The sequence below is a fragment of the Scyliorhinus torazame genome, chromosome 2, assembly GCF_047496885.1.
Source record: "Scyliorhinus torazame isolate Kashiwa2021f chromosome 2, sScyTor2.1, whole genome shotgun sequence".
Classification (NCBI taxonomy): domain Eukaryota; kingdom Metazoa; phylum Chordata; class Chondrichthyes; order Carcharhiniformes; family Scyliorhinidae; genus Scyliorhinus; species Scyliorhinus torazame.
In genome coordinates, this window is record NC_092708.1 from 20,193,401 (window position 1) to 20,207,013 (window position 13,613).

A 13,613-nucleotide genomic window follows, 5' to 3' on the forward strand; every position below is an offset into this window, starting at 1 on the left:
TGCCTCTCCTTTGTTTCAATTTCTCTCATTTGTATTAATTTTCTTCAAATAAAACCCCCATCCCTTGGTAACCGCTGTTATATTCGCAAACACGTTTTATTGCAGTCCTGCTTTGGGTACTGGGTGGCACTGTGTGAGGACAGCTGCACACCATCATCAAGTGTTCGAAGCCAGTCACTTCCAAAGTGGAATGGATGGGAAGATTAGAGAGAGAAAGCTTTGGGTAACTGGGAATCTTAAATAAAACTAAAACAAAGGCTGGCAATACACAGCGGGTCTGTCAGTGTCTGCCTAATTCTCACAAGACTCAGTCGAGGCCCACTTGAGATATTAACCTGGAATTCCAATTGAAGTCCTGTGCGATATCATCGCTAAAATAAAGAGCGTGCATTTCAATGTTAAAAGTACAGCGCAGCAGGAAAACCTTCCTTCAAAAGCAAAGTGATAATAATATTTTTATTGTCACAAGTAGGCTTACATTAACACTGCAATGAAGTTACTGTGAAAAGCCCCTAGTCGCCACATTCCGGCGCCTGTTCGGGTACACGGAGGGAGAATTCAGAATATCCAATTCACCGAACAGCACGTCGTTTGGGACTTGTGGGAAGGAACCGGAGCACCCGGAGGAAACCCACTCAGATGCGAGGAGAACGTGCAGACTCCGCACAAACAGTGCCCCAAGCCGGGAATCGAACATGGGACCCTGGTGCTGTGAAGCATCAGTGCTAACCACTGTGCTACCGTGCCGCCCTGTTAGCATGTTGGATGTGGCAGGACTGCAGAGCTTAATCGGATGCGTTCGTTGTGGAATCACTGCGCTGTGTCTATTACTTGCTGCTTATTCTGGTTGCCACCCAAATCGTCCTGTTTTGTAGCTTCACCAGGTTGACACTTAATTTTTTTGGTATGCCTGCTGCTGCTCCTGGCCAGGTCCTCCTGCACTCTTCATTGAACCAGGACAAAATGGAGGGTATCCTCAATGTGAAGATGGGACTGTGCGGTGGTCACTCCGCCCGATACTGTCATGGACAGATGTATCTGCGGCAGGCAGGTTGGCGAGGAACTGGTCAAGTATGTTTTTTCTTCTTGTTGGTTCCCTCACCACCTGTTGCAGACCCAGTCTAGCAGCTATATCCTACAGGGCCTGGCTAGTTCAGTCTGCGGTGGATATTGAAGTCCCATCCAGATGATGCCGTGCGGTCCGCCCGATGAATTGAGAAGCCTTCAGGTTGTGTGGCACAGTCCGGTGAGGCAGGGCTGAGCCATGTCTCTGTGAAACAGAGCACACAGCAGTCTCTTACTTCCCTCTGAGAGCTAAGTCTGGCGTTAAGTTCATCCAGCTTGTTTTCGATCGCTTGGACGTTTGCCAGGAGTATGCTGGGGAGAGGGGTCTTGAAACCGCGTTGCTTCAGTCTAACCTGCAGACCGCCGCGTTTCCCTCACTTCCTCGGTCGGCAGCTGCGGCTGGATGATCCTTCTTTATTACTGACTGCTTCGTCCCTCTCTTTTATGAAAAAGGATGTAAAACTATTCATCAAAACCCATGTCCATGTATGTGCTTCAACACACGTGACCCTAAACGGTCCCACTCTTTCCTTAATTATCCTCTTAGTCTCAACATAGCAGTATGTTACAAAGCATCTTTAGAAAAGATCTTTGGAATTCAAAGTCGTCCACCGCGCCCACAAGACAGTGGCCCGGATGAGTAAATTTTTCGGATTGGAGGACAGGTGCGCCAGATGCTCGGGAGGACCTGCGAACCATGTCCACATGTTTTGGGCATGTCCAAAACTCAGGGGGTACTGGCAGGGGTTCGCAGATGTTATGTCCCGGGTACTGAAAACAGAGGTGGCGATGAGTCCGGGGTTTCGGAGGACCCGGGAGTCCAGGGGGAGAGAGGCGAACGTTTTGGCCTTTGCTTCCCTGGTAGCCGGCGACTAATTCTACTGGCGTGGAGGGACTCAAAGCCCCCGAAGTCGGAGGCCTGGCTATCGGATATGGCGAGCTTTCTCGGTCTGGAGAAGATTAAGTTCGCTCCGAGAAGGTCACTGCATGGGTTCGCCCGGAGGTGGCAACCATTTATCGACCTCTTCGCGGAGAATTAATCGTCAGCAGGGGGTGGGGTTAGAGTAACGTAGGTTAGGGGGGTAGTTAGGCTAGTCCTTGTGGGAGGGGAGCTGGGTTTCTTCCACTATAATGATTGTTTTTTGCACACTTGTTTTATATTATTGTTGTTTATTATGCCAAAATGTCTTAATAAAATTGTTTATCAAAAAAAAAAATCTTTGGGCATCCCTCGACTTTGCTTGCCAATACTTTATCGATATCGCAATTTCCTTTCTAATTTCAGTCGTGCATGTTCTATACTCCTCTAAGCTTTCTGCAGTACTGAGCTCTTGCATTTGACATAATCTTTCATTTTTCACCTCATCTTATTGTACAGAAAATATAAGCAGGATGAGGAGTCAAAGATGATTGATGAGGGGGGATCGGTGGATGGTGTTTACATGGACTTCAGTAAAGCCTTTGACAAGGGGCCTCATGGCAGACTGGTACAAAAGGTGAAGTCACATGGGATCAGAGGTGAGGTGGTAAGATGGATACAGAACTGGCTAGGTCATAGAAGGCAGAAGGTAGCAGTGGAAGGGTGCTTTTCTAAATGGAAGGTTTGGTTAGTGGTGTTCCACAGGGATCGGTGCTGGGGCCTCTGTTGTGTGTAGTATATATAAACGATTTGGAGGAAAATGTAGCTGGTCTGATTAGTCAGTTCGCGGATGGCATCAAGGTTGGTGGAGTGGCAGATAGTGTTGAGGATTGTTAGAGGATACGGAAGGACATAGATAGGTTGGAGACTTGGGCAGAGAAATGGCAATTGGAGTTTAATCCGGACAGATAAGAGGTAATGCATTTTGGCAGGTCTAACTTAAGTGGGGAAATATACTGTAAATGGCAAAACTCTTAAAAATATAGAAAGTCAGAGAGATCTGGGCGTACAGGTCCACAGACCTTTGAAAATGGCAACACAAGTGGACAAGGTAGTCAAGAAAGCATACGGAATGCTTGTCTTCATTGGACAGGGCATCGAGTATAAAAACTGTTAAGGCCGCACTTTGAATATTGCGCACAATTCTGGTCACCACACTACCGGAAGGATGTGGAGGCTTTGGGGAGGGTGGAGAGGTTTACCAGGATGTTACCTGGTCTGGAGGGTGGTTAGGTATGCGAAATGACTGAATAGTCTCAGACTGTTTTCATCAGAAAGACGGAGGTTGAGCAATGACCTGATCGAGGTGTACAAGATTATGAGGGGCATAGATAGAGTGGATGGGTAGGCACCCTTTACCAGGGTGGCGGGGTCAGTAACTAGGGGGCATAGGTTTAAGGTCTGTGGGGCAAAGTTTAAAGGAGATGTGCGAGGCAGTTTTTTTTTTTAAAACAGAGGGTGGTAAGTGCCCGGAACGCGCTGCCAGGGGAGGTTGTGGAAGCAGATATACTAATGGCGTTCAAAGGGCATCTTGACAAATACGTGGATAGGATGGGTATAGAGAGATACGGCACTAGGAAGTGCTGAGGGTTTTGGTCAAGGGTGGTATCGTGACCGGTACAAGCTTGGAGGGCCGAAGGACCTGTTCCTGCGCTGTATCGTTCATTGTATTCGGCCCTTCGAACCTGCTCTGCCATTCATTATGATTGTGGCTGATCATCAAGTTCAATACCCTGATCCTGCCTCTCAACACCCCACCCCTCCCATATCCCTTTAGCCCCAAGAGCTATATTAAAAAGAGCGGGAGCTGCGAGTCGGAGCGGAGATTTAAAAAGAGCGGGAGCTGCGAGTCGGAGCGGAGATTTAAAAAGAGCGGGAGCTGCGAGTCGGGGCGGAGATTTAAAAAGCGCGGGAGCTGCGAGTCGGAGCAGAGATTCAAAAAGCGCGGGAGCTGCGAGTCGGAGCGGAGATTTAAAAAGAGCGGGAGCTGCGAGTCGGAGCAGAGATTTAAAAAGCGCAGGAGCGGAGAGTCGGAGCGGAGATTTAAAAAGATCGCGGCCTAGTTTCGGGAGCCGTTCGGAGGAGGAGCAGTCTCTGTCAGGGAGGGAACCTGAGAACATCTAAGACCCTCAGAAGGTAGGAAGGTAAGTAAGTGATTTTTACTCATTTTTACTTTTATTACCTTTTAAAATTGTGTGTGTGTCGGGGGGAAACTGAAGTGACATCACAGAAAAGCTGTGACCTGAGTAGCTGGTTGGGAATCTACACTAAATTAAAAAATTAAACATTGGTAACTAATTAAACATAATTACTTAATTATAATTTAGAGGGGTATCTAAGCCAGAGATCGGAGAGTACTATATTTAGCTTTCACATTTATAGTAGAAATCTAGTGCGAGGAAACAGATAGTTAACAGTAACTTTAAAAAAAAATTTTTTTTTAAACTTTTAATTTTAATTTACGAATTAATTGACGCAATGTCAGTTAGAGGAGTGCAGTGCTCTGATTGTGAGATGTGGCAGGTCCGGGAGGCTTCCAGCATCCCGGATGGCTTCATCTGCAGAAAGTGCACCCAACTGGAGCTCCTCACAGACCGCATGGTTCGGATGTAGCAGCAATGGGATACACTTAGGAGCATGCAGGTGGCATAAAGCGTCATAGATCGCAGTTATATAAATGTGGTCACACCCAAGGTGCAGGCCGAGAAATGGGTGACCACCAGAAAGGGCAGGCAGTCAGTGCAGGAATCCCCTGTGGTTGTCCCCCTCTCGAACAGGTATACCCCTTTGGATACTGTCGGGGGGATAGCCTATCAGGGGAAAGCAGCAGCCGCCAGAGCCGTGGCACCACGGCTGGCTCTGATGTTCAGAAGGGAGGGTCAAAACGCAGAAGAGCAATAGTAACAGGGGACTCTATAGTCAGGGGCACAGATAGGCGCTTCTATGGACGTGAAAGAGACTCCAGGATGGTATGTTGCCTCCCTGGTGCCAGGGTCCAGGATGTCTCCGAACGGGTAGGGGGCATCCTGAAGGAGGAGGGCAAACAGGTAGAGGTCGTTGTACATATTGGTACTAACGATATAGGCAGGAAGGGGCATGAGGTCCTGCAGCAGGAGTTCAGGGAGCTAGGCAGAAAGTTAAAAGACAGGACCTCTAGCGTTGTAATCTCGGGATTATTCCCTGTGCCACGTGCCAATGAGGCTAGGAATAGGAAGATAGAGCAGCTAAACACGTGGCTAAACAGCTGGTGTAGGAGGGAGGGTTTCCGTTATCTGGACCACTGGGAGCTCTTCTGGGGCAGGTGTGACCGATATAAGGACAGGTTGCATCTAAACTGGAGAGCAATAAAAATCCTGGCCGCGAGGTTTGCTAGTGTCACACGGGGGGGTTTAAACTAGTATGGTAGGGGGGTAGGCACGGGAACAATAGGTCAGAAGGTGAGAGCATTGAGGGAGAACTAGGGAATAGGGAGTGTGGCTCTGAGGCAGAGCAGACAGGGAGAAGTTGCTGAACACAGCCGGTCACATGGCCTGAAGTGCATATGTTTTAATGCAAGAAGTATTGCGGGTAAGGCAGATGAACTTAGCTTGGATTAGTGCTTGGAACTATGATGTTGTTGCCATTACAGAGACCTGGTTGAGGGAAGGGCAGGATTGGCAGCTAAATGTTCCAGGATTTAGATGTTTTAGGCGGGATAGAGGGGGATGTAAAAGGGGTGGCGGAGTTGCGCTACTGGTTAGGGAGAATATCCCAGCTGTACTACGGGAGGACACCTCAGAGGGCAGTGAGGCTATACGGATAGAGATCAGGAATAAGAAGGGTGCAGTCACAATGTTGGGGGTTCACTACAGGCCTCCCAACAGCCAGCGGGAGATAGAGGAGCAGATAGGTAGACAGATTTTGGAAAAGAATAAAAACAACAGGGTTGTGGTGATGGGAGACTTTAACTTCCACAATATTGACTGGGACTCACTTAGTGCCAGGGGCTTAGACGGGGCAGAGTTTGTAAGGAGCATCCAGGAGGGCTTCTTAAAACAATATGTAGACAGTCCAACTAGGGAAGGGGCGGTACTGGACCTGGTATTGGGGAATGAGCCCGGCCAGGTGGTAGAAGTTTCAATAGGGGAGCATTTCGGGAACAGTGACCACAATTCAGTAAGTTGTAAAGTGCTGGTGGACAAGGATAAGAATGGTCCTAGGATGAATGTGCTAAATTGGGGGAAGGCTAATTATAACAATATTAGGCGGGAACTGAAGAACCTAAATTGGGGGCGGATGTTTGAGGGCAAATCAACATCTGACATGTGGGAGGCTTTCAAGTGTCAGTTGAAAGGAATTCAGGACCGGCATGTTCCTGTGAGGAAGAAGGATAAATACAGCAATTTTCGGGAACCTTGGATAACGAGAGATATTGTAGGCCTCGTCAAAAAGAAAAAGGAGGCATTTGTCAGGGCTAAAAGGCTGGGAACAGACGAAGCCTGTGTGGAATTTAAGAAAAGTAGGAAGGAACTTAAGCAAGGAGTCAGGAGGGCTAGAAGGGGCCGCAAAAAGTCATTGGCAAATAGGGTTAAGGAAAGTCCCAAGGCTTTTTACACGTACATAAAAAGCAAGAGGGTAGCCAGGGAAAGGGTTGGCCCACTGAAGGATAGGCAAGGGAATCTATGTGTGGAGCCAGAGGAAATGGACGAGGTACTAAATGAATACTTTTCCAAGTATTCACCAAAGAGAAGGAATTGGTAGATGTTGAGTCTGGAGAAGGGTGTGTAGATAGCCTGGGTCACATTGAGATCCAAAAAGACGAGGTGTTGGGCGTCTTGAAAAATATTAAGGTAGATAAGTCCCCAGGGCCTGATGGGATCTACCCCAGAATACTGAAGGAGGCTGGAGGAAATTGCTGAGGCCTTGACAGAAATCTTTGGATCCTCACTGTCTCAGGTGATGTCCCGGAGGACTGGAGAATAGCCAATGTTGTTCCTCTGTTGAAGAAGGGTAGCAAGGATAATCCAGGGAACTACAGGCCGGTGAGCCTTACTTCAGTGGTAGGGAAATTACTGGAGAGAATTCTTCGAGACAGGATCTACTCCCATTTGGAAGCAAATAGACGTATTAGTGAGAGGCAGCATGGTTTTGTGAAGGGGAGGTCGTGTCTCACTAACTTGATAGAGTTTTTCGAGGAGGTCACAAAGATGATTGATGCAGGTAGGGCAGTGGATGTTGTCTATATGGACTTCAGTAAGGCCTTTGACAAGGTCCCTCATGGTAGACTAGTACAAAAGGTGAAGTCACACGGGATCAGGGGTGAGCTGGCAAGGTGGATACAGAACTGGCTAGGTCATCGAAGGCAGAGAGTAGCAATGGAAGGATGTTTTTCTAATTGGAGGGCTTTGACCAGTGGTGTTCCGCAGGGATCAGTGCTGGGACCTTTGCTGTTTGTAGTATATATAAATGATTTGGAGGAAAATGTAACTGGTCTGATTAGTAAGTTTGCAGACGACACAAAGGTTGGTGGAATTGCGGATAGCGATGAGGACTGTCAGAGGATACTGCAGGATTTAGATTGTTTGGAGACTTGGGCGGAGAGATGGCAGATGGAGTTTAATCCGGACAAATGTGAGGTAATGCATTTTGGAAGGTCTAATGCAGGTAGGGAATATACAGTGAATGGTAGAACCCTCAAGAGTATTGAAAGTCAAAGAGATCTAGGAGTACATAGAACATAGAAAATACAGCACAGAACAGGCCCTTCGGCCCACGATGTTGTGCCGAACCTTTGTCCTAGATTAATCATAGATTATCATTGAATTTACAGTGCAGAAGGAGGCCATTCGGCCCTTTGAGTCTGCACCAGCTCTTGGAAAGAGCACCCTACCCAAACTCAACACCTCCACCCAACACCAAGGGCAATTTGGACATTAAGGGCAATTTATCATTGGCCAATTCACCTAACCCGCACATCTTTGGACTGTGGGAGGAAACCGGAGCACCCGGAGGAAACCCACGCAGACACGGGGAGGACGTGCAGACTCCGCACAGACAATGACCCAAGCTGGTCCACAAGTACAGGTTCACAGGTCACCGAAAGGGGCAACACAGGTGGAGAAGGTAGTCAAGAAGGCATACGGCATGCTTGCCTTCGTTGGCCGGGGCATTGAGTATAAGAATTGGCAAGTCATGTTGCAGCTGTATAGAACCTTAGTTAGGCCACACTTGAAGTATAGTGTTCTATTCTGGTCGCCATACTACCAGAAGGATGTGGAGGCTTAGAGAGGGTGCAGAAGAGATTTACCAGAATGTTGCCTGGTATGGAGGGCATTAGCTATGAGGACCGGTTGAATAAACTCGGTTTGTTCTCACTGGAACGACAGAGGTTGAGGGGCGACCTGATAGAGGTCTACAAAATTATGAGGGGCATAGACAGAGTGGATAGTCAGAGGCTTTTCCCCAGGGTAGAGGGGTCAATTACTAGGGGACATAGGTTTAAGGTGAGAGGGGCAAGGTTTAGAGTAGATGTACGAGGCAAGTTTTTTTTTTTTTTTTTTTACACAGAGGGTAGTGGGTGCCTGGAACTCGCTACCGGAGGTGGTGGTGGAAGCAGGGACGATAGTGACATTTAAGGGGCATCTTGACAAATACATGAATAGGATGGGAATAGAGGGATACGGACCCAGGAAGTGTAGAAGATTTTAGTTTAGTCGGGCAGCATGGTCGGCACGGGCTTGGAGGGCCGAAGGGCCTGTTCCTGTGCTGTACATTTCTTTGTTCTTTTGTTCTTTGTATATCTGATTCCTTCTTGAAATTACACAACACGTATTCTGTATGCTCTTGGACATCCGGTGTGGTTGAGGGAAATGCGGCTGGTTTAGGTATACGAGTCACACCCTTTTCCTTTAAGGTAATGTTTTTCTTCAGAACCCCATTTAGCTGCATCCCATTACTTGAAAGTAGCTGTTTCCAGTTAATTTATCTAGCAGAAGTAACCTTTTTCCAATGTAAAACTTTTACTCTTGATCTATCTTTATCCTTTTTCATAACTACTCCAAACTTAACTGAATTATGATCGCTACCACTACTATGCTCCCTCACTGATACCCCTTCCGCCTGACCAGGCTCATTCCCTGAAGCTATATCCAGAACTGGCCATTCATTCTGTTGATGGGCTTTTTATATTCCCAGTAAAGTTGGAAGAGGGACAACGGTGATCAAGAAACCAAGGAGGATTCCCTTGCTTTTCTTCATTGTCTTCCATGGATCTTTTACATGTACATGGGCGGGTAGACAAGGCACCAGTTTCAGGGTGTCATCTGAAAGATGACACTTGCAACATTGCAGCACTGAATATCTGCACAGGTCACTGATGTGGGGATCAAGCTAATAAACTTTGACTCAGAGGCGAGAGCCACTGACTAAGCTGAGGCTGGCATGTTGAGGGTTAATTCCACAATATGCCGAAAATCTATGCTTGCAGTAGTGGGCTGGAGAATTAAAGTCTACTTCTGTAGCTCTCGCTCTCTGAGCTCCATGCTGAGGTGCAGAGTTATCCTCACATAGAATTAATTCGCTAACTGAGACAGCCAGACCCACCTGAATATAAGGCAACAGCAGCCAGCCCTCACACTTTGGCCCTTTGTCCATGATGCAGTATGCTTCCAAATGCAGGATGTTCGGGTGATTGAACATCTGATGCATCGCCACCTCGTTAAGAGCATTCTTGCGGTCTTCTTTGTCATGGCAGATAATGCGCTTCAGGGCATAAAACCTGCCGTTCTGAACACTCTCCACTAGATCCACATAGCTGAAACCCCTGAAACAGATGGGGAGAATGGAGTTCAGAGAGTGTGTCGACACATAATTTTAAACAACGTTCGCCACTTGAACATCTCCCCAACAGAGCAGGCAGGTAGGAGGCTGATACTTGGGCTAAACCGAGAGAAATAACCAATTAATAGAACATCCTAGGATTAATAGTTGGTAAATAACCCATCCTGGTGTGCAAATCACCCCTTAAATGTAGCAAAACATAGAACATAGAACATAGAACAATACAGCGCAGTACAGGCCCTTCGGCCCACGATGTTGCACCGAAACAAAAGCCATCTAACCTACACTATGCCATTATCATCCATATGTTTATCCAATAAACTTTTAAATACCCCAAAACGTCCCAAGGAGCTTCACAGGAGCATAGTCAGACAAAATCTGAAACGGAGTCCCATAAAGAGGTATCAGACAGATGATGAGAAGTTCTCTATTACAGTAACTTCCTGCAGCCCTACAACCCTAGGCATTCAAGAGAGCATTAACTGTTACTTGAATAGAAACAATGGTATACAGGGAAAAGCCAGGGGAATGCATTGTTGCTTCACAGCGCCAGACACCTGGGTTCAATTCCCAGCTTGGATCACTGTCTGTGTGGAGTTTGCACGTTCTCCCCGTGTCTGCGTGGGGTTTCCTCCGGGTGCTCCGGTTTCCTCTCACGAGTCCCGAAAGACGTGCTGTTAGGTGAATTGGGCATTCTGAATTCTCCCTCTGTGTACCCGAACAGGCACTGGAGTGTGGCAACTCAGGGATATTCACAGTAACTTCATTGCAGTGTTAATGTCAGCCTACATGTGACACTAATAAAGATTATTATTGATTGGCAACAGGGCAGCATGGTGGCACAGTGGGTAGCACTGCTGCCTCACGCGCCGAGGTCCCAGGTTCGATCCCGGCTCTGGGTAACTGTCCATGTGGAGTTTGCACATTCTCCCCGTGTTTGCGTGGGTTTCGCTCCCACAACCCAAAGATGTGCAGGCTAGGTGGATTGGCTATGCTAAATTGCCACTTAATTGGAAAAATGAAGTGGGTACTCAAACTTTATAAGGAACAACAACAAAATATTATAGAATGGCACCAAGCTAAGTTTGGAGAGCTGGGGAAGATGTGATGTTTCATTGAATTTACAGTGCAGGAGGCCATTCGGCCCATCGAGTCTGCACCGGCTCTTGGAAAGAGCACCCTACCCAAGGTCCACACCTCCACCCTATCCCCATAACCCAGTAACCCCACCCAACACCAAGGGCAATTTTGGACACTAAGGGCAATTTATCATGGCCAATCCACCTAACCTGCACATCTTTGGACTGTGGGAGGAAACCGGAGCACCCGGAGGAAACCCACGCACACACGGGGAGAACGTGCAGATTCCGCACAGTGACCCAAGCCGGAATCGAACCTGGGACCCTGGAGCCGCGAAGCAATTGTGCTATCCACAATGCTACCGTGATGGGCTGAATAGTCTCTGCAATTCTACCGTAGCAATTCTGTGTTTTCGGTGTGCCTCCAATTCTGGCCTCTTGCACATTGGTGGCCATACTTTCAGCTGCCTGGGCCCTAGGTTCTGGAATTCCCTCCCTAAACTCCTCAACCCCTTTCTGCGCAGTTAAGATGCTCCTTAAAATCTAGCTCTTTGACCAAGTTTTTGGTCACCTGTTACTATCCTTATGAAGTATGGGGTCAAATTTTGTTTGATAACCTTCTCTGTGAAATCACATTAAAAGGCTCCGTTTAAATGAAAATTGTTGTTATCAAGAATTTAGAGGGTGTTGATCTTCATCAGCAGTAGCACAGTGCACTTAATGTCCAACCCACTGTGCTATTACACGATATGTATTTCGTGCAGTACTGTCAAAAGCTTCTGCAGGTTTTGAGCAATTTTTAATTCATCATGTTTGAGATCTGGAGTTGGGGTGTATCACAGTTGAAACTGATCCTACCCTGACCAAATACAGTCCAGTAGGTGTCACCGGACAGAGGGTTGGACTGGAATCATGACACATGTGAAAATGAAATGAAAATCGCTTATTGTCACAAGTAGGCTTCAAATGAAATTACTGCGAAAAGCCACATTCCGGCACCTGTTCAGGGAGGCTGTTACGGGAATTGAACCATCCTGCTGGCCCTGCCTTGGTCTGCTTTAAAAGCCAGCGATTTAGCCCTGTGCTAAACCAGCCTCTAATAATAATTGCTTATTGTCACAAGTAGGCTTTAATGAAGTACTGTGAAAAGCCCCTAGTCGCCACATTCTGGCGCCTGCTCGGGGAGGCCGGTACAGGAATTGAACTTGCGCTGCTGGCCTTGATCTGCATTATAAGCCAGCTGTTTAGCCAACTGTGCTAAACAGTCCCCATAAACTCCTAAACATATAAAGCCCCAAATGCTGCTCTCTGTGATTCATTGCAGCTTGGGATTAAACCTTGGGGATTGAGGTTTAATACAAACCAACTGGTCTGTATGGCTGAATTAAGCTGTGTTTCAAGTAACACGGTGGTGGTGGTGGTGGGGCGGGGGGGGAGAGAGGAGAGGGAGAGAGAGAGAGAGATGCGCAAGGGCTGAGGCGCAACTGGAAAAGAGGTTAAAATGTCATACGGTACCTGTGGCTTTGTAAAGTCACACTAAACATTTACAAATCACTCGCAAGGCTTCAGCTGAGGTACTGCGCACAATTCTGGGCACCACACCATAGGATGGATGATAAGGCTTTGGAGAGGGTGCGGGAGGGGCAAGAGGAGATGTTGGGATAGGCTGAAGAAAGGTATTGAAAATTATGAGGGGATTTCATGTAGCAAGTAGGGAGAAACGGGTTCTTCTGATTGTGAATTTAAAATAATTCGCTGGAGTGGATGGAGGAGAAATTTCTTTGTGCAGGGGGCTGTTACGGTTTGAAACACACTCGCAGGTGTGTCAAAATCAGACTTCATTGAAACTTTAAAAAGGCAATCAGGCATGCACTTGAAAATGACTAATTTGTAGGGTTATTGGTGACTTAGAACATAGAACATACAGTGCAGGAGGAGGCCATTTGGCCCATCGAGTCTGCACCAACCCACTTAAACTCTCGCTTCCACCCTATCCCCGTAACCCAATAACCCATCCTAACCTTTTTGGTCACTAAGGGCAATTTATCATGGCCAATCCACCTAACCTGCACGTCTTTGGACTGTGGGAGGAAACCAGAGCACCCGGAGGAAACCCACGCAGACACGGGGAGAACGTGCAGACTCCGCACAGACAGTGACCCAGCGGGGAATCGAACCTGGGACCCTGGCGCTGTGAAGCCACAGTGCTATCCACTTGTGCTACCTAACATGACCAGATTAGTCCCACACACTGTGACAAAGCCAGGGTGTGGGACTAATCTGGACACAGAGCCCCCACAGGAAGGATGATCTACATAGCCCCCTTTTGTGTAGTAAGAGGATATTCTATGGTTCTAATATTTTCGTACAGTGAGCCGTAAGCCACACACAAGGAAACAAGACACAATGGATATGATCACGTACCCTTCGTCGAGCTTCTGGATAAAGAAATAACGCTTATTATCGATGGTGATTGTCCCACGAGAGCAGATGCAAACAGTTTGGCCCATGGTCCAAGGGACATCCTTCAGGTCGCTGATGAAAAAAAAAGCAATTTCAAAACATACTGAAATCTACAAGTATTGCAGATTTGCTTTCCACCCGACCAACCCTAAACCAGCATTCTGAGTCATCTAGGTGAGCTCCAGGTGTTACCGGTAAACCTGCCTGGGGATGAGGAGCACTGAGAGTATTAGCATTAGGAATTTGCACGGGGGCGGGATAGATCGGGT

The 13,613-nt window shown here is 47.4% G+C and overlaps 1 protein-coding gene across 2 annotated transcripts in view; it reads right to left on the reverse strand.

The window, feature by feature from the left end:
• Positions 1-13,455, reverse strand: part of stk16 (serine/threonine kinase 16) — a 31,970-nt gene extending 18,515 nt beyond the window's left edge. For both annotated transcript variants that reach the window (XM_072469281.1, XM_072469270.1), the window contains exons 1-2: positions 13,306-13,455; positions 9,566-9,785 (exon numbers count right to left, since the gene is read on the reverse strand). In XM_072469281.1, the coding sequence (XP_072325382.1) occupies positions 9,566-9,785; positions 13,306-13,391 (306 nt within the window). In that variant the 5' untranslated portion in view covers positions 13,392-13,455. The remainder of the gene's footprint in view (positions 1-9,565; positions 9,786-13,305) is intronic.
• Between the last annotated feature and the right edge of the window lie 158 nt (positions 13,456-13,613).